The 24,505-nt window shown below is 32.5% G+C and overlaps 1 protein-coding gene across 1 annotated transcript; it reads right to left on the reverse strand.

Moving 5' to 3' along the window:
* Positions 1-746: 746 nt before the first annotated feature.
* Positions 747-7,353, reverse strand: LOC105780025 (serine carboxypeptidase II-2). Its single transcript, XM_012604095.2, has 10 exons — positions 7,038-7,353; positions 6,502-6,609; positions 4,859-4,954; positions 4,674-4,766; positions 4,336-4,421; positions 3,997-4,260; positions 3,453-3,586; positions 3,047-3,142; positions 1,455-1,560; positions 747-1,148 (listed from the first exon to the last, which is right to left on the reverse strand). The coding sequence occupies exons 1-10, from the start codon at positions 7,321-7,323 to the stop codon at positions 954-956; spliced, it is 1,464 nt and encodes a 487-aa protein (XP_012459549.1). The 5' UTR covers positions 7,324-7,353; the 3' UTR covers positions 747-953.
* Positions 7,354-24,505: the final 17,152 nt, after the last annotated feature.

The raw sequence follows: 24,505 nt of genomic DNA on the forward strand, positions 1-24,505 counted from the left end.
CTTAAGTAAAAGATTATTATTTAGAGCATTTACTCACACTTGGTGTACTATTATTTTCTGTGACTTTTCTATTTAGTACAAGTTCCTTAGCCTTCCGAGTTTGCTTCCATTGTGCTTCGATGCATTAGAGAATTTTGCGAGAATTCTCATTTTTCAAGAGTAAAACTTATTTAAACAGATTTGAACTCAAAAAATTACTTAAGGCCGCGATTTGTCAGACAAAAATTTTAATCCCATAACACATGCATAGTGTTGCTCCAAGTGTGAATGCATTTAAGGAAGTTGGTATCATTGGTATTCTGTTGTACAAAGAGCTCTATAAATAGCTGAAATCACAGCTACCGAAAAAAGTCTTTCGTAGAAGAAAACCATTTTCTTGATATTTCTCTCCACATCGTTTTCTTATTCTTCATTTGAGTTTCTTTGATTCCTTCTTGTCATGAGTTAATTGTCTTATGCTTTAACCTCATATTCGTTCCATAAATATAAAAAATAATACAAACTTTTTGATTCATATGGATTTGGACGACAAGTAAAATGAAAAAGGTTCCCATCCCATTGACTGATTTAACCTATAGTTTGAGCAAACCAAGGGATGCGCGACAATTGACCTACTTTCTTTGCAGAAAGGGAGAAATTTGAAGTGCTCCTGTAATCTGTGCCATTTGGATTTTTTTTAATTAAAAAAAAAAGCATTTATATTCTATCTAAATATAAAGATATGCTCTTTCCAACATACTCTAAAATGGACAAGAATGCACAGACCATTTATAACAATTTCAGGAAAGTTCAGATTTCAATGGAAACAGTTTTGATGATTGTTCAATGGAAACAGTTTTGATGATTGTTCTTTACTGAAAAATTTGATGAATGTTTTGGGGAAGGCGGAACATTAGAATCCCCACAAGTAGATATTACATTGAGAAAGCATGAAATGAAATCAACCCAAAAGTTCAGGAGTCGGAGATGAGTAGCTGAGAAGCATGGGCATGGGCAGGGGCAGAGGCAGAGGCAGGCATGGAGGTTCCTGATAAGAAAGCTTTGAAGAGGGCGAGAGCTTGTTTGGGTCTATGCAAAGGGACTTCATGTCCAGCTCCCCTCACTGATACAAACTTCAGTCCTTCATACTCTTGGGTCCATCCTCCTACCTGTTCATTTCATTTCCCACTTTATTACTACCTTATCTAATATTGCTACTTAATTTTTCAATTTATCAAACAACACATCTTGAAGTATCTATTCTACATCTGTTTCATTAGATGTCTATTAGAAGAGTGTGTAAATGTCTTATATTCCCAACCTCTTGTACCTGAGTATGACTTGCGTATAGACATGTGTATATATAATTAGACTCTCTAACTTACTATTTAACTTTTATGGTTGGATTTAAGTTTCTTTATTTTTAACTGTTATTGTGGTAATGAATCAAATCCAAGTATTGCAAGGTAAGTTACCTGGCCATCATCATACCACGCATGCCATGGTTTCACAGTTGCAAGCTTGAGAGCATCTATACTGTAGCGGGTGGATGTAATTGGGATTACAGCATCTGTGTCACCACTGTCATGGAGGGGGAATGAAACAAAGAAATAAGGAAAAAATGGCTCCAGTCAATTAAAAGAAAATATAGATCCTATAATCTAAATTATGTAAAAGATAAAATAGTTGTTTTTACAAGTAAAAGTACCATGGAGGCCCTTTACTAAAAAATGGACAAATTCCTTGTACATTAGATCAAAAAGCAAATTGGTCATTTCTGTTAAAATTTTGATCCATTTGTCTTGTTAAAAGTTAGTGTGGCTGACGGAATAACTGTATAGTGACATGTGGCGTGTCACGTGTACCTTATAGTAACATAAAGGGACCAGTTTTTAACAATAGAAATGAATAAAATTTTTAATAGAAGGACTAGTTTGCTTTTTGATCTAGCGTATAAAGATTAATTTACCAATTTTAATGAGTAGAGGGAACAAAATGCAATCTAAATTCTAGTACAGGGACCTCCATGGTACTTTGACCGTTTTTACATGAAAAAACACAAATGGATTAATATTGATGCTAATCTTTTGGGAATCTAGAGTTTAGCTTAGCTGATTCAAGCAAATACTTTTAAGATGTAACATTCCATTAGCAAATTTATTTAATGATAAAGATTAGAACTCACACTATAATCATATGATAATGCGTAATACTGAAATAGCAAATTTGTTAACATTTTAAGACTAAAACTGCAAATTATCACTATAATAGAACCTAAACATAAATCTATCATTCAAAATGAAACAAATAATAACATTGTGATTAGCAGCCTGAAATTAAATAAATTTAATATTGGCAGTCTTCTAGATAGAAAGGTATGCAACGTTGAACTCCTCTAATAAATGAAAAATTACTTATATTGATAAGTTAACCCCACAGCTTATATAGCTAAGTGTATTAGCAGGAAAACTTTTCTTCTACAAAAGAACCATAGCTTGGAAATATGGGAAGTGCTGGTATTCGAACTCCAAACCTATTGAATGCCACCACTTAAGGGTGGTCACATAAGCCCTAAAAACCGTGGTCTCTTGGTGGAGACACTTGCCATCAGCCTTTCATCTGGTAATAGTTGGATATGTCCTATTATTCCCTCTATCCAATCTCAAAAAGACTTTTCTTTAGAGCCTATCTCATTAATTCCAAATTGACATTACTACCCCTGTTACCCGGCCTCTTCATTTTCCTTGAGCTATTTGTGTCAGACACATTCTTGAATGTGGGTATGGGATATGGTCCCCTAAATATACAAAACCTAGAAAAATATTGAACATATCCGTCTCGGGAACTTACTTGTGTCCAACACTCGGTTCGAATCAGGATAACACAAAATATTACTGTATTAAGGAAAGTTTGACCATCAAGTTTGTCCATAGTGTTCTACTTTTCATTCTCTAATCCTATATTTTCTAGTTTCAAATGGTAAAGCAAAGATGGTTGACCTCTTGTCACCCAATTCAAAAACATGCTAGCTATATAGACAAACATCGTTACAAATTTAGAGATAAACCTGAATATACATATGCGAAGTCCTTCACGTGTAAGCTCACGGTAAACATCCAGCATAGTTATTGGAGAATCCTTCCAGTTGGTATTTACGATATCACTGCAACAATGAAAAAGGAAGAAAGGAAAGAAAATCGTTTAAGGCATACGTCTGCATGTGACTTCTGAGGCAAGAAAGTGGATAAACAGAAATGTTGCCAAGTAAAAGATGATTTGAGTTTACACAGGGATGTAAATTTTGGCAGTCACAAATTCATTTTATAAGGGCAATTGATGCTGCATCAAAATATTTGATGCATCCTTTGAAAAGAATAGAATAAGTTTCATATAGGGATAAAGCTAGATGATCAGGTGGTCTGGTTACAGTTGGTAAATGACAGAATTTGAGTATACAGAAATAGCGTACATACCTGCACGTCTCCCATTTAGATGGTGCAGCTTCGGGTAAAACATGAAGTGACTTTTGAACCTCAGGTAGATTGAAGTATACTTCTGAGTGCTTCTCAGTGCAAGGATCGTACTTCTCACTGAGCTGGCTAACCATCTGTTGGATAATATCAATTTTCCTTAATATAATTACATATAAAATATCAAATACCCTCAAATTAAGTGGAAATTAAACAACCAGGCCTTTTATAAATTTTGATATCTGGTTAATTCTTGTGATTGTTCTGGCCAATAAGTTCTCCAGACCATGAACCCTATGACAGCTTAAAGGAGCTTCCGTTTGGAGATAAAAATCACAAATATAGAAGAGAGTTATTAGGTCTCGATCAACTGTTACCAAAAATATAGGTATGATGATTGAATATATATGGTATAGTTTAACTGGAATGCTGTCAAAACTTAATATACCTAAAGTTAAATTAATTATATCTTTTGACTGGTTTAAGAAGAGGGAAAAAAAGATGCTTAAAATTTAAAGATTTAGAAGTATGTAATCTGTGTACTCACATGCCTTCTTTTCAGCAGCCACTTCGTCTGACTAGCATTCGCAGAGCAGGAGGGAGTGAAGATGCTGTATGGGTCAATATTTCCCATTTCTTCACTTGCAACGTCCATCATCTCATTACAAGCACTTGAGAAGTGAATAAATGACTCAAAATCACAAAGTACATTCAATAGCTTGTATGTTTCATCAGAAATCAAACCAGCTGACCACATAAATTGAAATTGCCCCAAATGGTCATGATAATCATCAGTTAGAGCATTTCCAACCTGCATATTATGTACACATCTATGTTTCAGTTTGCTCAATATAAAGCTGCTTTCTTTCAAGAATAGAATACATACCATATATCCCTTTAGGTTAATTGCTTTTCCATTGGTTGCCTTGTTGTATCTTACAATGGCTTGGCTTAGCTGTGGAACATAATGCCCTGCAACAGCATTTTTAATGTAAAATGAAACTACAAACAGCATAATGATTTTATTGTTCAAGAGAAATTAAATATGATAATTGCAAAGTTCCCAAGTTAATCCCTACACTTAGGGGCTAGTTTCTTTAGTTTCCTTGTTCAAAGAAACCTCATTATTCCCATCAGTTTCACTGTAGTGCTTTTGTATTCCAAAGGACAAGAAATTGTATTTTACCATATTTAAAGAAATACAAGTGAGAAATTACTGTTTACCAGCATAACTCTCTCCGGCAATGTAGAAATCCCTTTCTTTATACTGAGGAAAGCGCTCAAGCCACTTTAGCAAAAACGTCAGTGAATCCTTGGCTGTACATTAATGAATAAGAAGCTATACTTGCACAAGCTAGCCAAAACAAAAATTCAAATAAAGTATGAAGTAGAAATGTATTCAGCCTCACCAGTTCTTTTATCACCATTGTTAAGCAAATCAGAGGAAGTATTTGAATATGAAAAACCAACTCCAACAGGAGACTCAAGAAATAAAATGTTGGCAACTGCAAAGCATTAGAAGAATATGAAACAAATGTTACTAATATTGGAATATTTCTAACATTCATATTTCTCAAGCTGAAATCGTAACAGCAGTAAGTAATACCCTTAACATAGATCTAACGAAACGGCCATTTTTCGTCTAAAGGGGTAAAGAACTTCTAACAGTTATTCAAGCATGACATGTAGTTTCCTCTGTAATGCAAGGAATTAATCAGGATTACATAGATCTCAAATGGAAACAATAATCATATAACCGGAACACTGTTTTTAGCCAGTTGAGTTTGTCTTTTTGGGTGTCCACACGGGCATATCAACGTGTTAGTAAAGTTCATAGCAATAGTAGTGAACAATGGCCGCAAAAAGCGTCGTAACAGAGAATTGCGGCAATAACAGACCGCTATTTCCGTTTTCAATGATATTTTATGAAATTCAAAGATTTGAAGCAGGAGAAGGAAAAGGAATTGAAAATTTGTGCAAATTTCAAAAAAATTCACGACTGCTATGCTTGCAATTAGGGGTGAGCAAAATACGATTCGATTCGAAAAACTCGATAAAATTTTCAAATTTTGAATTAAATGGTTCGAGTTATTTGAGTTAATCAAGTTATTTGAATCAACTCAAATAAAAAATTTAGTTTTTCGGTTTAACTCGAATATGAATTACACAATTCAAGTTATCCGAAAATCCGAATAAGAAAAGGCAAAACTACGCCATTTTGATAAATGTTTATCTTTTTTAAAGTTAAAAGTCAAAACCAGTAAGTTAAAAGGCAAAACTACTTTATTTTGATAAATGTTTACTCATTAAGTTAAAAGGCAAAACCATTATATTGTTTATGTAGTTAAATAATAGTTAAATAATCGGTTCATGTAAACGCAACATTGAGTATAAATAATAGGATCCGTTAACTCGACTTGACTCGAAATTTTTTGACTCTATTAGATCCGATTCGAAAAAAATTCAAATTGAGTTCAGTTGCTAAAATAGGATTCGTCAACTCAACTAACTCGAAATTTTTTGACTCGATTCAACTCAACTCAATCGAATACTCACCCCTACCTACAATGACTGCGATAGCATTCAATATTTCCGCAATCATGATAAACACAATGCGACAAGAAACATGACTGCAACCGCAATTTAAATCCTTGAGTAGAGGTGGAAGATCAGGTAGCAAGAGTGCGGTCAACAACTTTAGATTTGAGTACTAAATAGATCCATAAAAACCCACAATAACCTAAGGAGAGAGCTCGAGTGACCAGATGAAACGATACACCAAAAGGAAGCAATAGATTGCAAACAAAAATAAATCCTACGAGTGATATTGCAATTGAATTAGTTCGCAATGCAAGCATATTGTCAGCCATAACAGATCATTTTCTTCTATGTAAGAAACCAACTATAATATCATTTCTAGAGGTTTAACAAATGAAGTGAAACAATTCCATTTCCAACACCAGCTATTAGCAACAGTAAAGAGAAACTGTAGTCTTGCAAATGCTGTTTTAAATGGCTCAACTTTCACAGTTAACTTTTGAGTATTGATTACCTTGATTCCAAGAGTAAGGGTTCAAGTAAACGGTCTTTCCATCCGGCCTAATGTGAAATGGACCTATTTCCTCTGCTTCACCATAAGCAACTGATGAACATCCGGGTCCTGAGGACATAAAACTCTAAATAAGTACTATATTTTTCCCCTACTGAGAAGTACTGTTAAGAAACCACACAAAAATATATTTCTAAAAAAAAAACAAGATAATGAGAAATACAAGAGCCAACACAAAATAGGCAATAAGAAGAAGAAAGTTCTGCAGATTTTAACATGAACAAAGAGAAACAAAGCTATTCAGATGACATAATCACCGGTGAGATTTAGAGTAGAAAAAAGTCTATACCCAGAAAATGAACACAATGAAATCATAAAAGCAGCGATTAGTGATTCAAAAACATTGTCAACAATCAGTAAAAAGCACTGGTTACAATATAATCACTTCTTAAAAAAGCAAAACTGAATTAATCAAATAGTGCTACAAATGGGGGAAAAAGTTAAAAGACAAGAATCTTAAAAAAATTTCAAACTATAACCTCCATTGAGCCAAAGTAAAAGTGGCTTGGAATCAGGATCCTTAGCAGCTTCGAAGAACCAATAAAAGAGAGCTCTCCCTGAGTGTTCATTGACAGTAACATAACCAGCGTAGTGTGCAAAGTCCACAGTGAAACTCTGCCCCGGAAGGTTATGAACTTTATCAAGTTTTTGCTGGGCAATTGAGTCTTCCAAGGAAGCTGCAATTAAACAACTACCCAGCGAGAGATAGAAGCTGATAAAGGTAAAGAAGGTCATAAGACCAAAACCCCATCTTGTATCTGCCATGTATTTGTTTTAGGGTAGTTAAACGTAACATTGTTTTATTGGTTTTCATTGGTTTTATATAGAAAGAGATAGTTGAAAGAGTGACGCAAGCAAACAAAACTTGGGTCAATTATTATGTCCCACTGTCCAGTTGCCTGTTTGCTTGCTTTGTTGGTTTCTGTCATGCTGTTTGCTTGCTTTGTTAGTTTCTGTCATGCTGTTTGTGCGAAGGAATAATTGTTGCAGAAATGCTTAAAAAGGTAAAAACTGAAAATTGCTTTTTGATTTTGTATGTACCAAAAATAATTTTGATTTTTCTTCTGTTTTTCCTTTTTTGGGTTGTCAAGAGGTTAAGCAAATAGCTTTGGATGGGGTTCTGCATACGGGGGTTAGTGGCCGGTTAGACGGATGGTCCGCTATTATGTTTGGAGCTATCCGTTCAGATCAAAAGGTATACTCGAAAAGTTAATTAGTTTTGACAAAAATATAAACTTAAATGATACATTTAAATAAAAATTAAGGCTCATTTTTTAAACAGACTTGATTTCAAATAGAATTTTTTAGCCCGAATTTAACCCGAATTAACTTTTTCGTTGTTATTTTGTTATTATTTCATTGTTGTTTTGTTATTATTTTACTATTATATTGTTTTTATTTTGTTGTTATGGTTTCGATATTATGTAAATTTTTTAATGTATTTTCAATTTGTTGGGAAACAAGTATTTTAATGTTTTTAGTGTATTTGATGTATTATATTTTTAAATTTTATTTTATATAAAAATAATCTAAAAAGAAATTTAATACGGGCAGGTTGAGTCGAGTTCGAGTTTAACATTTTTAATCTTGGTTAAGCTTGGACAAATTTTTAATTTCATTTTTTAGGTCGGGCTAGATCCAAAACGGGTCAAAAATTTTGCATTGTCCCAGTATACTATTAACATAATTAATGTTTACTCAATTTGCTTAAAATTTTATAATTTTATTAAAACTAATGTCCAATAAAAGAGTATGGGTAAATTTTTTTAAATCTTATAAACATTATATTTTAGTGGGTTGTATTGTTAATTTTATTAAAAGTTTATAATATTAAAATTTTATAGCTTTTTATTATAAATTTTTTATATTTTATGATTTTTAATGGGTTTTTATTAAAATAATACAAAAATTTAAAAAATACCAAAATAGTATACTTTTTATTTACCAAAATGGTACCAAAAACAGTTAAAAAATAAAAAAAAGTAAAATATGGGCCTACACAGCGGCACCAAAGGTGCTGTAAGGAGGCTGCACCAACATGTTAAATATTTCGACCCTTTGTTCGTGTTTTTTCTCGATTTTATTACTTTAAAAATATACTATTTTCTAATTTTATTATTTTACATTATTTTAGTACATTATGTTTGAAATGTATTCATTTAGTGTGTTTTTAAATAAATTAAAAAACTCTTATTTGACCCTTTGTTCGTATTTTTTCCGGATTTTATTACTTTCAATAAAAAAACACTAAATTAGTACATTTCAAACATAATGTACTAAAATAATGTAAAATAATAAAATTAGAAAATAGTATATTTTAAAGTAATAAAATCCAGAAAAAAATACGAACAAAGGCCTAAATACTAACATGTTGGTGTGCTTTCTACACAGCACCTTTGGTGCCACTGTGGCGATCCCATATTTCGCTTTTTTTATTTTTAACTGTTTTTGTACCATTTTGGTAAATAAAAGGAATACTATTTTGGTTTTTTTAATTTTTGTATTATTTTAGTAAAATCATTTTTAATAATTTTAAAATTTAAAGGGTTTAATCGTTTTTTTAATTTGTTATTAAAGCCTTTTGACCTTTTAGCATTATTAGTTTCAAAAAAATTAATTTACTTCCAATAAAAGAGTATGGTCAATTTGAATAAATGTGTAAAGGTTTAGGGCTAAATTTATTACTATACCTTATAAATAAACACCAATTTTTAACGAATGAGCAATTTTGCTCACTCATCTAACATACAGGGTCGATTTGTCTATTTTTTCATTTGAGGGGTTAAAATGCAATCCATTGTATAGTATAAGGGGTTTGGTGGTACTTTTACCATCTAAAATTTTGTCCAAACTCATTCATATTTATAGATAACTAATTCAAACCCATTTTAGGTCCACCCATATCATTTTTTTTAAATATGGGTTAATATATATATATTGACCCTTAACTTGTCTATTTATACCTAATTAGTCCCCTTTTTTTTTACCTAGTTGGTCCCTAAACTTGTATTTTGTCAACCAGTTTGGTACCTCCACACTAACACCACTAGTTTATGTAAATGTAGTATTGCTAGCCAATCTGGTGGTGCCACATAACAACCTCCTAGAATAGCACGAGACAAACATAAATTAAAAATATATAAATATATAAAAATTAATTTAAAAATAATTAAATTTAAATAAAAACTTTGTTATTTTTTAAAAAATGAAACCAACCATTTGGAAGGGTTGAGCTTAGGCTTGGAAAATTTTTTAGGATTGGGCTTAGGTTTGCCTAGCTCATGAACACCTCTAGTGTAGATGAAAGGGATGTATTAGGTGCAATGGAGGTAGAGCAGGCAAAACAGGCCCGAGCCCGAAAGTCCACCCGTGCCAATCTGAGCCCGTAATGTACTACGTCTAAGAAAGCTCAAGCCCATAACATATCCGAATCCAACAAATTTTGAGCCCAAAAAAATTGGAGCCCAAAAATATTCAAGCCCAATAAAGCTCGAGCCCACAACAGATCTGAGCTTGAGATTGATTTGGCTCAAGCCTGAGATAAATCTAACCCAAAGCCCAGAAAAATTTGAATTTGTAACTAAACAACAATAATAAACCTTAATAATTAATATAATTTTATGTTATTACTTAAAATATAAATAAATGATAATTCTTTATTTTTGAAAATGTATTGCATTGCATATTTATATTAAAATTTTATTAATAAGAAAATAATTAATAATAATTTTATGTCAATTTATAAAGTGAAATAAATTTTAGAAATATTATTTTAATATAAAATATTTTAATACTATAATTATATATGTATAACAATTATATACAATTAATAATTATTAAAATGTATAAAATTAACCTTTAATGATAATATTATAATATATTATATAACTATTACCGTAATCGATTACCTTATCAAACTTTAAAATTTGATATATTAAATTCATATATTACTAATACACAATAGAATAATAGAATATATACTATTAAGTAATATAATATATAACTATTATGAATACATAATATATTAATATATTATAATGTATTAGTATCACTAATACATAAAATAATAATATGATATATAATTATTACTAAAAATATCAATACATATATAAATATTATTATAATATAGATTATAATAAAAGATATAATATTATATAATATTATAATGTTTAATCTTAGATGCATAAATATAAACTATAAATATATTATATGATATGATATAGCATTATATAATATAGTAAGAGGACTAACTTTCAAATGTACGAAAAGTATAGGGACTTAAAGCACATTTCAACTAATTTAATAATAAACGATAATATATAATAATATGTAGGCTTAATATAAAATTGATACCTAAACTTGTCCACTTCTCCCATATTGGTACTCAAGGGTTTTTTTTGTCCCAGATTGGTACTCGAACATTTTTCAGTAAAAAAACTAATATATTTTTATTTATAATTGTTTTATTTTAAAAAATATTTTTATTGATTTTTAATATATTTTTTAGATTATGACATTATCATGATTTCATTAATGTCACATGTCACAATCATATTCTGCCACTTGTTCTAAACTTAACAATGTTACAAAAAAGTACTGATTTAGTTGACGGAAAAAAAAGTTCGAGTACAATTTAGGATAAAAAACCTTAAGTACCAATTTAGGAGAAGTGGACAAATTCGGGTACCAATTTTATATTTAAGCCTAATATACATTATATAATGTACTACTATTATATAACACTATTATTATAATATAGATCATAATAAAAGATCTAGTTTTACATGATATTATAATGCTTAATCATTGATGCATATTTATAAACTATTAACAAATGCATATTTACATTGTCGAAACCGTTTTTGAAAACAAAAATTTTAGTTGTCGACTTAAAAAAACAAAAATTGGAGTCGCCACCGATCCTTTATTAAGGTGTGATCAGCCCACCTTAAAAATAATTTTGGTCTGCGAAATTTGAGAAAACATGTTCGGGAGTCTGTTACGTACGATGAAGGATTAGCACCCTCGTAACGCCCAAAATTGGTACCAAATTGATTTTTTAAACGCCTTGGTGTCGAAAATTTGAAAAGATTTTAAAAGGAAACGAATAATAAGACATTCTTATTTCAAAGAAATAAAACACCACATCCAGTGAGTTAGGGCACAATGTTTTTAAATCTTCAAAATACCCGAATATTGCCTTTTGCTTTTGAAAATTCTTATTTCGAGAAGAAAATGTCATGACCAGTAAGTTAGGACCCAACATTTTGAATTCCCAAGAATAAGCTTTTTATTTAAAATTTACGAATTTATTGCAAAACAAATACTTGGCTTTCCAAATTCATCGAAAAAATAATCGCGATCCAGTAAGTTAGGACACAATCTTTCCCGAGAATCGTGAATGCCAAATATTTTGGAATTTATAAAATAGGATGATTTCAATACTTTGAGAAAATCAAAATATATATTTTTTGAAAAGGGATGCTAAAAAGGTTAAGGTATAACATGAAACAGATACTCTAATTTCAAATATAAATGAATAAGTATTTACAAATACATATACAAGTAGATATAATACACAAACAAATTTACAAATATACGTACACATATATTTAATGCATACATAGAAGTGTACATATAAAAGGAAGGTAAAGAAATATATACAACGAGCTCACAATAGTTTCTAAGAATATGCATGCAAAACACGTGTATGTATATGTGAAAATTGTGAAGATAACAAATATCAAAATACGCATATGTATATATATTTAAAAGAAAAGTATAAGTATATCGTGAGAAAAACAAAATAAAAATAAAAACATATGTACATAAATATTTTAAAAAACAAAAAACTATAAAAGTTTTATTTATCTATGTGAAAGTAAAAAATAAAATAAAAATGTATAAAATATCTGAGATATATTATATACTTTAAAAAAAGTGCATATATGTATATATTATATAAAAGCCATGCGTATGCACATGTATTATAAAAACAATGCATGAATGTTATAAAATAATAATAATTACGTATATAACATATGCATATAAAACATTTAAATAAATATACAGTATATACATATTTATAAAAGTAAAAGGTTTTGAAATTAAAAGAAAAAAATATTTGTATGTACACGAAAATAATAATTACAATATTAAAAATAAAAATAACAATAATAAACAAGTATAATATAATAATAAATAAATAATTAAATAGTAAAATAGTTCAAAAATGGATTAAATTGAACAAAAGAAAAAACCAAATTTGAAATAAATGAAAAAAGGACCACTTTGAATGCGCAAGAAACAATGGAGGACTAAAGGAAATTATTCCGTCTTCCCAAAAGCAATAGCAGTGATTTGGCCAAATTGAAGCAAAATTGAAATCATGAACCAATTTAAAAAAAAAAACAGATTTAATCAAACGCGTTGCAAAAGGGAGGGCCAATTCATAAATTCCCATTGAAGCCAACGCGGATCCTCCCTTTGGGTCGGGTCACTGCATGGTCGAGGCACTCGGACGAAACGGCGCCGTTTTGGTCTGTTATTTAAAACAAATTTTTTCCTCTAAAAGTCATTTACCCGAATGACACACACACAAAAAAAACCGCCCTCTTGTTTGCTCTGCTAGGGTTTGGAACCCTAGCGTCCTTGCGCCGCCGCTCGCCTGGCCAGTGCTCCGATCGCTACGGAGATGGCCACCGGTCCGGCGTTCTCAACGAATGGGGTAAGATCCTTCCCTTTTTTTTATTTTAAACAAAATAATGATGAAAAATAAAAGAAAAAAAACAAGAAAAGTTTCAAAAAAAATAAAACAAACGCTGTAAAATAAAAAAACGAAAATCACCTTTGAAAAACAAGTTTAATATCTGTATGTTCTTTCAATTTCTCTGTGTATTTCTCCGCCAATACAATATCCCCCTTCTTACAGATTATAGAAGGGCCTTTTATAGCCCGAAAACAAAAGCAAAAAACGAATATAATTTGCTATTTTGCTATTTTATTCTCTCTCGGACTCTTTGAGTCCGTGTTTGCAGTATCACGGAGCGTTCAGTGGATGAGTGGCCCCAGGCGCGGCGGTTGGATGCTTCTTTGGCGGCGTCAGGCGGAACATGCGGCTAGGGTTTTATTTTCACTTAGGTTTTCTTTAGTTGCTGGGCTAGGGACTATTTTGGGCTATTTTTTTTATGTTTGGGCCTGGGTCGATTGGGCCCTATTACATACATGATATGACGTAACAATATATAATATGGTAGGAGAATTGACTTTCAAATGTATGAAAATATAAAGACTTAGAGCATATTTCAACTAGTATAATAAAAATAATAATATGTAATATATAATGTACTACTATTATATATAAATATTATTATATTATAGATTATGCGATAAAAGATAGGATAAACTACACCAATTGCCCCTAACCTTTTATTAAAATAACAATTATGTCACCCAACTTTCAAACTTTACATAATTGCCACTAAAGTTATCGAAATGTTACATTTTTGTCACTCATCTATTAACTTCCATTAAGAGGATGATGTGACACGTTAATTTAAAGGGTTGATAACCAATTTAGCCTCTAAACTATAACTAAAATATCAATTTGATACTTTTAAAATTTTTCTTAATAATAATTCTGAAATTTTTAAAGGGTAAACTATCATGATAATCACCCAAGTTTTAACGATTTCTAATTTTGGTCACCAATTTTATTTTATTTTTTTGTTAATTTAGTCACCCATTTAATTGTCATTTTTAGTCGCTCCATTAAAATGCCTTGGTCACTAAACAAAATGTTGATGTGTCAGTCTTTTGATTGGTATAATAATAAATTTACCCTTTACACTTTACACATTATGTCGGTTAGATCATAATTCTAAAAATCAACAAATTTAACTTTTAATGTTTGCACATTTAGTCAATTTAGTCCAAACTCAAAAATTTAAAATTTAAAAACTTGAAAATATATAAAATGTATTATAACATGACATAAAAATATAAATTCTTTAAATATATATAATTACATAAAGGCTTAAATATGAATTTGGTTGAGGAATTCAAATAAATATTTATTGACTTTTAACAAAAAAAATTAAGGATTCAACAAAATTTAACCCTCAATTTCTCTTGAATTTTTTGAACCAATATTTTTTTCTTTGAACCCCATTGGGCTAAATGAATCATTTGAAATGATTTTTTGAATCAATTGCTGCCAAATCCAACTAAAACCATGATCAAATAGAAACATCTTTGGCTCCATTTCATGCTTAAGGCTAAGCAGTGCTTCATTTATAGAATTTTCCTCATTAAAAGAAAACACGAAATTGAGTTTGGGTGTGTTTGTAGAAAAAAAAGTGACTTTGGGTGTCGGTTTAGTGGTGAGTGGTCGATGACGAAGTGATGATGTGGTTTGGGTCTGGTAAAGTTAGGTATGGAATTGGTATGGTATTTGAGATTGTGGGGTTTGAACGAAAGAATGAGAACAATGGGAAGCTTGAAAATGAACAAGGAAGGAGATGAATGAATGAATGTTGTTTTACAAAGTTTCTCTCTTTTGTTTGGTTGACTAGAAAATCTAGTAACAGGAAAGAAAAATTTGAACTTTTTTCTTGTAATTTTTTATTCACAATGTTGTGCGATTGCATATATCAAAATTAGAAGCATTTTGTGGGTTGTTCATGATTTTGAATTATAACTAAGAAAAGTTTACTTATTTTGATTTTCAATTTTGATTGATTATTTTTTAATGTTTTATATTTTTGAATATTTTATTTATAATTTTTAGAATTTGGACTAAATTGAGAAAATGTGCAAACATCAAGGTTTAATTTGTCGAGTTTTAGAATTAAACCAAATAGCAATTAAGCCTTTATGTAATTTCATATATTTTAAAATATTTTATATATTTATTTCCTTTTATAATAAATTATATATATTCAAGTTCTTTAAATTATAAAATTTTTGAATTTTTGAATTTGGACTAAGTTGACAAAATGTGCAAACATTGAGGGTTAAATTTATTTAATTTTTCTAGAATTAGGACCAACTTGACAAAATATGTAAAGTTTTAAGAACTAAATTTGTTATTATACCCATCAAAATACCGCTACGTCAGCATTTTGTTCAGTGGCAAGACATCTTAACGATAGAGTGACTAAAAAAGACGATTAATCTAATGGAAGTAACTAAATTAACAAAATAATATTCAGTGACCAAAATAAGAATGCATTAAAACTTTCTATTTGAGTAGTTTACTCTTTAAATTTTTAGAATTATTATTAAGAAAAATTTTAAAAATATGAAATTGATATTTTAGTTATAGTTCAAGGGCTAATCTGGTTATTAACCCTTTAAATTAATGTGCCACATCACCCTCTCAATGAAGGTTAACATATGAGTGACAAAATGTAACATTTTGATAACTTTAGTGACAATTATGTAACTTTTGAAAGTTGAATGATTAAAATGTAATTTAATCAAAGGTTAGGGATAATTGATGTAGTTTACTCTAAAAGATATAATATTACATGATTTTATAATGTTTAATCATTGATGCATATATAAAAACTATTAATATATGATATGATATGATATAGCATTATATAAAGTAGTAGGAGGGCTAACTTTTAAATGTACGAAAAGTATAAGGACTTAAAGCATATTTCAATCAAGATAATAATTAATATATAATGTACTACTATCATATATAAATATTATTACATTATAGATTATAATAAAAGATATGGTATTACATGATATTATAATGTTTAATCATTAATTCATATATAAACTATTAATATATTATATGTAAGACCCAATTTCTGCCCGGCCCAATAATAAATAACCCAAAAAATAATAATAATATAATTAAAATGTCCACAGTCCAAAATTACAATACAAGCCCAAAAATCCAACAGTAGGCCCAAATTAAGCCCTAAACCTAAACCCAGCAAACTGATTCAGCCCAAATGGCCCAATCTCCTAACACGGTGGCAAACCCTAGCAGCTAGGGCCCTTAGCGCCGCAGCAGATGCCACCACGTCCCCCCGCACGCACGTAGCACCACTCGCACGAGCCTCGTACGCGCACCTTCTCCTCCGTACATGCCACATGCGCAACCTCTGCACACAATACCTGCTAAAGACGAGCAAACGCAGCAGAAAGTAGACCACAAAAACGAAAAGAGGCAGAAATCGGCAGAGAAAAGGAGAGAAAATAAGAAAATAAGAAAAACAGAAAGAAAATTTGTATTTTATTTTATTTTCGGGTTATAAAAACCCCAAGATGTACCTTTTTTTGTTTGGAATGAAAGGAGAATAGAAAAAAATAAAAAAAAAACATAAAAAAAGTAGATTTTTTTCCTCTTCTTTCGGTTTCGTTTTGATTTCTTTTGGGATCTCTTAGTAATAAATAGAATAGGAGTTTAAGTTAGGAGTTTACCTGCCTCGGTGACCCAGCCATCGTTCTTGGCGGTTTCGCGGCTACCGGAAGAACCGTGAATGGTTCTAACCCGAGAACGGAGCAAAAGGGGAGAGGGGGAACAAGGGATTTTTTTATCTGTTTTTGTGGATCGCTGAACAGCTTTAGGGTTTTTTTTTACTTTTATTTTTGTTTCTCAAGGGATGTCTAAACGGCGCCGTTTGGAGTCGATCTGTGACTCCAAAACGACACCGTACTGACCTAAATTGGCCTCCAACCCGACGATCCGACCCACTGGGTGAGGGACCCGCGCGTCTTAAAGCCAAATGGGCTATTTACTGGTCCCTTTGTTTTGCTTTGTGGTTCCAATCCGATCCTTTTTATTTTCTGATTTGACCCCATATGTTTGATTCGATGTTGCTCCGGTCCACATTAAAGGTGCTGCGTTTTAGGAATAGGGAATATTTCCCACTTGACCCCCATGTCATTCGCGCATCACATTCGGGCCCTCTATTTTGTTTTATTTCTTTTTTTTTCTTGTAATTTAGTTTCGATTTCGATGTGGTCCTTCGATTATTTTATCTATGGTTTATTAATCTGTTTAATATCTTTGTTTTATTCTTCTTTTAAATTTTATTAATTTGTCTGACTGCTTATTGTCCAATGTTTTAAATTAAGTACTGTTTTCATATTTTTCTTATTTAGTATATACATGTTAATTAGTTTAATTTGATCCCTTCTTCTCTGTATCTTTAATGTTTTGTTTCCCTATATATCATTTTAAACTTTTACGGGTTGTTTCTTTTTTTTTAAATTATTGAGTTTGGTTGTTTAGTGTATTATTTTATATATTAAATTATTAATTTTTATCCTATACCAATGGCTCCAAATCAATTTACATTTTGCCATTTAAAACTTATTGTCATATACTTTTTACTTATTTAAAATTCTATTATTATAAAATTTTTAACCACAGTTTATTACATATTTTGTTTGTTTCAACCTTTCGTATATGTGGATATACATATTATTATTTATGCTAAGGTTATCATTCTGCATGTGATTTGTCGAAATTAATACATACTATTTTATGTATTTTGGTTTGCTTTAAGATTATTTAGATACTATTAATTTAGGTGGTACTTATTAAAACACTATTTTGATTTGTTTCAAATTTTCATACATGTGTATGTATATATTTTGTATGTATACTTTCATATATGTGCATATATGTATGTGTATTATTGATTTTAATTCTTTAGCTTTTAGATGTAGTATTTGTATGTAACTATGGTCCTTGTAAGTACGGTATTATTGGTTCACTAATTATTTATTGTTCATTGGTGCGCATTTCAATTTACAAATTACTATTTCGTGTTGTCTGTTATTGTTCCATTGTTTTTACTTATTCAAAAGATTACATTTCATAATATTCAAATTTCAAAAGCATTTTTATCCAAAAAAAAAAGTTTTTCAAAATAATGCAACCCTCGACATTTAAAATTCACGAGAAAACGGGGCCCTAACGCATTGGGTTCCAATTTTTCTCGTTGAATCTAAATGATCGAAATTTTCTACAATCAAGACGTGTAAATAAAAACTCATTCTCGGAATTTGAAACTACGTGTCCTAATGCATTGGATGCGAGATGTCAGCTTCTTGAAAGGAGGCTTTTTTTTAATAATAATAAGGGTTGAGTTCAATGCTAGAAATCTTGAGGAATCGTGCTCTAACGTATTGGGTTTCGACTTTTCACCTGATTTCAAGCAATTGAATATCCCTTTTTAACTTCAAAATTTTTGAAAGGCAAAAAGACAAGCTCTTTCTCAATGACCAAAAATGTCATGTCCTAATGCATTGGGTATGACATTTTAGTACTTTGAGATGAGATGGTCTTTAGCATTCACATCGATTTATACGAGCATCTTTTGCATAATGAATAACAATAATAAGGATTGTATTTTGAAATTTTTTTAATCTCAATATTAAGACATTAAACAATCAATTCGATACCAATTTTGGGAGTCACGAGGGTGCTAACCCTTCCTCGTGCGTAACTGACTCCCGAACCTGTTTTCTCAAAAATTCGCGGACCTTAAAATTATTTTCAAGGTGATCCGATCACACCCTAATAAAAGGTCGGCGGCGACTCCATTTTCTTTATTTTTAATAAGTCGATAATCAAATTTTTATTTTTTTTAAAAATGGTTTCGACAGCTTGGCGACTCCACTGGGGACACCAAGAGAGTCAGGCCGTAAAATTGATTGTTTTTGTCTTATTGTCGAAATTTTAAAATTTAATTTTATGATCCTCTCTTTGCATATGTTTGTATGATAATTGTTGTTTTATACTTTGGCATCATATTGCATAAGACTGTTAGTCTTGCCCTCTTAAGTGGGAGTGAGAAACTAGTCCTTCGTGAGGTTTTCACCTCCGTGCAGGATAGTGGATCGCTCCTGGGACACATCCGTACCTATGTCTTCGTGAGATTTTCATCTCCGTGCAGCCATAGGGAAATGTGTTCTCCTGAACCGAACTCGGTCCGTATGAGCCTATAATGGGTGAGGATCGAGGAATCTGCTGGTTCGGGTACCTCAACTCTTGAACCAAACCACATATACAAAGCCCTAAGAGCCCACCTTTGATTATATTGCAGAAACCCTAGCGGTTACCCAGATAGGTGTTTAATGCTTTTTACTTACTCGAAGTTGAGTTTCTATGTTGTGCTAACTGTGGTCTTTTTGCTTTGATTGCATGTCATTTCATATACAAAAGAGTGTCAGTTCAGGTTCGATTACTAAATTAGAAAGCTTGGCATGGAGAACGGATTTCTTGATAAAGTAGAGGACAATGTTGCTGTCCATGTGTGGTCAGAGAAGGCACAATCAGAGAAAGGAGATAGTCTAGCCGAGGGGTATACGTCAGAGTTATGGGACTACACCCGCATCAGTGTGACGTAAAATGGCCTTCAGGAATTAAAAGTAATATGGGATCATTGGAGTGACGAAACTAAGCAGCTGTTCAACCCTAGTTACGGGGATTTGCCGTATCTACTCGACATTAAGGTAGATGAGTATTTGTTTTGGGCTTTCGTTTAGTATTGGAACCCCGCATATAGTTGCTTCACCTTTGGAAGGGTTGATTTAGTACCCACTATAGAAGAATATACAACTTTGCTTCGTTGCCCGAAGATCCAAGTTGATAAAGTCTACTCTAGAGCCGTTAATGTCCCAACCTTTGTGAAGAAGTTGATGAACATCACTGGAATGGGGGAGCAGTGGGTCACGGCACGGATCAAGCAGAAGGGGGAAAGCAGATCATCCCTTGGAGAAGCCTGCAGGAGCTGATTTTGACACACCCTGATACAAGGAAAAAGGTTGACGTTTTTGCTCTAAGCATTTATGGGCTAGTAATCTTTCCTAAGGCACGTAGATGAAGCTGCCTCGGATCTCTTTGACCGACTTGAAAAAATGGTTACACCAGTCCCAGCCATTCTGGCAGAAACCTTCAGGTCACTAAATGAGTGTAGAAGGGCAGGTGAAGGCAGATTCATCGGTTGCGCGCAGCTTCTTCTTGCATGGTTCCACAGCCATTTTTGAAAGGTCGATAAGGTTTCGTATTGAGTCTTCTCCGAACACTATTCGCCATTAAAAGAGATAGTGGCTACACCAAGAAGAGGTGACATCTCAGAAGAGAAATGGTTGGCCGTTCTTCAGAATCTTCAGGAGGAGGACATTGAGTGGAGGGCCCCGTGGTTGCTTCCGGATGAGATCTTGTATCGATGTGGTAATTTTGATTGGGTCACATTACTTGGAATTTGGGGAGCTGTTGGTTATGCTCCATTGATGGTGTTAAGGCAGTATAGGTCAATACAGTTTATACCTGCAACCCAAGGCCTAGCGGAGTTTGAATTCTCATATAAAGACGATGGTTATAAAAAGAAGATCCGAGAGGTAACCAGGGCATGGGACCAAACCCGACGGATGAAGAGATTAGCCATAGGCTCGACCATGACTCCTGAATATAATGAATGGTGGGTCGGAAGGATCAATGATAACATCCCAAGGTCAGGTCAAGGAGATAGTCAATCAATAGAGGAACATTTGCGGGTTATTCCCTCCGAATTGGAAATTATGAAACAAGATTTTGAAAAGAGGAATGCAGAGCTTGAAAAGAAGATTGAGCAGTTGGAAGAAGAAAAGATGCACTTGGGCTTAGATGTGGACGTTCAAAAGTTAGAGACTGAGAAATTAAGAAAGGGTAAGAACAAGGCTGAGGAAGACCTGGACAGTTTGAAGACAGACTATAAAAAGTTGAGGTTGTCAATAAGAACTACTGGGTTAGGGAAAACTTCAGAACAATGGCGTCAAGAGATTCAGGAAGAAAAGGTCAAGGCTGATGGATGGGAAAAGAAATTTTGAGAGGTCCAAACGCAAAACGGGGCTTTAGAAAGGAGTTTATCAGAAAATCGAAAGGAAAAATACGAGCTAAAAGATAGGGTGACTGAGTTAGAAAGATCTTTTCATCAGTATCAAAGTCAAAATTTGGCAATGGAGTTGAGGGTGAGCTTGAGCAAGATCGAAGAAATGAAAGGAAGAATAGAGGAGTTGGAATCGGCATTGCGAAGTTGCGAGATCTGGACTGAGTATTTGGAAACCAATGAAAGTCGTCAAAGCGAGCAGCTTTATCACCTTCAGAATCAAGTGGAGAATAGGGACCGTATCATGGGAGAGGCCGTGGTTCAAATTCGGGAGGTAGCTGATCACCTGCAGACTTTGGCGGTACAAGCCGATGCACTGAGCATAAAATATGAACTGGAATCAAGTCGAGGACAGGAATTAGCCTCATTACTTAGGAAAATTAAAGTTCTAAGCATCAAGGCAAGAGCATATATGTAACCTGTTTTATGTAAAGAATTTTGTTTTCTAGTAAAGTTTCCTAAATGAAATTGAATCAGAATCGACGCATTTTTGCATTCATGCATTGCATTACACTGCATCAAAGTCCACCAAACGACCCTAATTAGTTAAAATCATTACAGTTAACCTGGAAACCGACAAAGGCTCACCAATTAAGCATCAATACGGTACTCGACGGAAAACTAGCACCATGTTTGGTTGGGTGTATTGGCATAGCCAATACACCCCTAATCGGTGGGCCCCACTTAATCCGCATTTAATCTGTTGTTTGGTTGGTTGTATTACCATTACGTCCCAAATCTGTTCCTTCCCTAATACACCCGGTCCCGTAATAGCTATTCCCCCCATCCAGCGCCGATTAGAGAATCCTTACCCATTTCTTATTTTCGTTTCCTTTTACGCCTCATAGATTTCGCTTCTTCTTGCATCGGCATTGCAGATCTATCCTCATTTCTTCGCTTTCATAACAAATCCTCAACATTGTCTTCATCGGAGGCCGATTTCGGTATGAATCTTTGCTTCAACATTGTCTTGACTTTCTCTGTTTTAATTTTCTCTCCTTTATTGTTTTTTTCGTTTGGGTTTTGTTTGAATGCAAGCTTTTGTTCCATGGATTTGTTATCTCAATCGGTGACACTTCATCAACGCTCTCTTTAGGGTTAGTTTCATCTTCGCCATGATCTATCTTGGGTTATTATTGCCGGAGATAGGATCATGGGATTGGATACTCCATCGGAGGGAATACCGTCATGGGTATTATATCCCACATGGTAGAAAAGTATCTTACGCTTCAATTTTCTTTGAGAGTTTGCCATATAAAGTGAATCCACAAACCGGGTATATAGATTATGAGAAGTTGGAAGAGAGGCGCTTGATTTTAGGCCTAAGATATTGATTTATGGTGGTAGTTCGTATTCGAGGGAATGGGATTACGGAAGGTTTTGACAGATTGCGGATAAGTGTGGTGTTGTTTTACTTTGTGATATGTCTCAAATCGGTGGACTTATTGTCGCTAAGGTCTGCAAGTCGTGAAGAACTGTAATTATTTGATAGGTTATTTGCTTTATGTGTTGCACTAAGGCTTTATTCATGATTTATAGCTTCGAAATATACTGTTTATCCCGAAAGTTTTGGTATTCATGTGGCAGAATTTTCCAATTTTCCTGAAAGTGTTGTTGCTCTTGCAAGAGAAAAGGCTGCTGAATTGGAAGATTTCTCACCGACTTCAATCATTTCAACTGATGTTGGACAAAAGGTTTGGATGTTATTTTGTTTAGATGATTTTCCTGCTTCAACTATGGTGTTTCGACTCCAGCTTCTTTTTGTCTTTTCTCTGGTAGCATTTCTCATTGCTTAAATTCATAAAATTAATAACACAGTAGACCATGTTGAGAAAGGTGATGAAGCCGATTGTTTTTCATTTTAGCACATATATTTGAGTTATATATGTATATAGTTTAGCTCTTATTCTAGAATTAGTTTGCTGTCATCAGTTGGAAAATTGCCTATGCTTTTGAAAATGAGCTTTGATATGCCCTTTTCATCTAGAACAGTAGTTGCTTGGAATTCTAGACTTGCAACTTTTATTTCTTTTCTGAAGTATTCATGGTGGCCTTTTTTGGTATATCTCCGGATACGAGTTTGAAGATGTCTCAAAAGCTTAAAAACCGAACATACTCGAGTACGAGTAGCATAGCTTGCAAATGCAACTCTATGGTACTCTTATTTATATGTGTAGTTGGTGATGTTGAAATGGATGACTCATTAATATATCGAAAGTTAATCGGTTACTACAATGTTTAGCTCTTTCTTAGTACTTTGAATTTGCCTATGTGTATAATGTGTCAACTGATGCTCTTGGTGTAGAACTTAAGGCTAAAACTAAATTTTATATGATTTCTTCCGGAGTTGAATAAGATGAAATTAATTTTTTTAATCGTGCTTCTTCTTTCTTTGGAATTTACTTTTTTTATTTGGAAATTATTTGTTTGGTTGTTGAGAAAGGAAGGAAACTAAATCATGATATATGTATATATTTGTTTGGATAAATCATGATAGTTTGTTTTTTGTTATGTTGTTTAACTTTGTTAGTTATTTGGTGCCGAGTGAAAACCCGAATCAAGAAGTACTTTGAAGGCGATGAAGAGGCACTCCTTGATTCTTGAGGCCATTTTGCGGAGAAAGTTAGTGGGAAGCATGAGGAGACCGATGATGAATTGATGGATGAATTGGAGGTGCAACCACGAGACGATGTGGATGATGAAGAGTTCGAGTCGATTTTGATAATTTGTACTCGATTGATGAAGAGATACTTGCAATGTTTTGATGAAATAAAATGTGGATAGAAAACATCAATACTTGCAATGTTTGTCCATAATGTTTGTAAATGAGAAATGACCCTAGTCTACATCATTTCTCAAAGCCCGCAATTGCATGTAAATGTCACTAGAAAGTCATTGCTAAGGCTTAAGAATGCATTTTATGAGTCGGTGTTGGTTGTTTCAAGTTCACTTAATGTCACTGCTTATCGCTTTATAGTTTAACTTTTGTATGGTAAGTGATTTGTATACTAGTTGTTTCTCTTGAATATGCATGCGAACTTATA

The sequence above is a fragment of the Gossypium raimondii genome, chromosome 4 (assembly GCF_025698545.1).
Source record: "Gossypium raimondii isolate GPD5lz chromosome 4, ASM2569854v1, whole genome shotgun sequence".
NCBI lineage: Eukaryota > Viridiplantae > Streptophyta > Magnoliopsida > Malvales > Malvaceae > Gossypium > Gossypium raimondii.

What these genes read in the sequence shown, in the direction of transcription:
- LOC105780025 (XM_012604095.2), bottom strand. Translation starts at nt 7,323, where the DNA reads ATGGCAGATACAAGATGGGGTTTTGGTCTTATGACCTTCTTTACCTTT. An exon ending in CCCTTACTCTTGGAATCAAG is followed by an intron (nt 4,955 to 6,501) that starts GTAATCAATACT and finishes AATGCTTTGCAG; the next exon opens with TTGCCAACATTTTATTTCTT. An exon ending in TGCCGGAGAGAGTTATGCTG is followed by an intron (nt 4,422 to 4,673) that starts GTAAACAGTAAT and finishes ATGCTGTTGCAG; the next exon opens with GGCATTATGTTCCACAGCTA.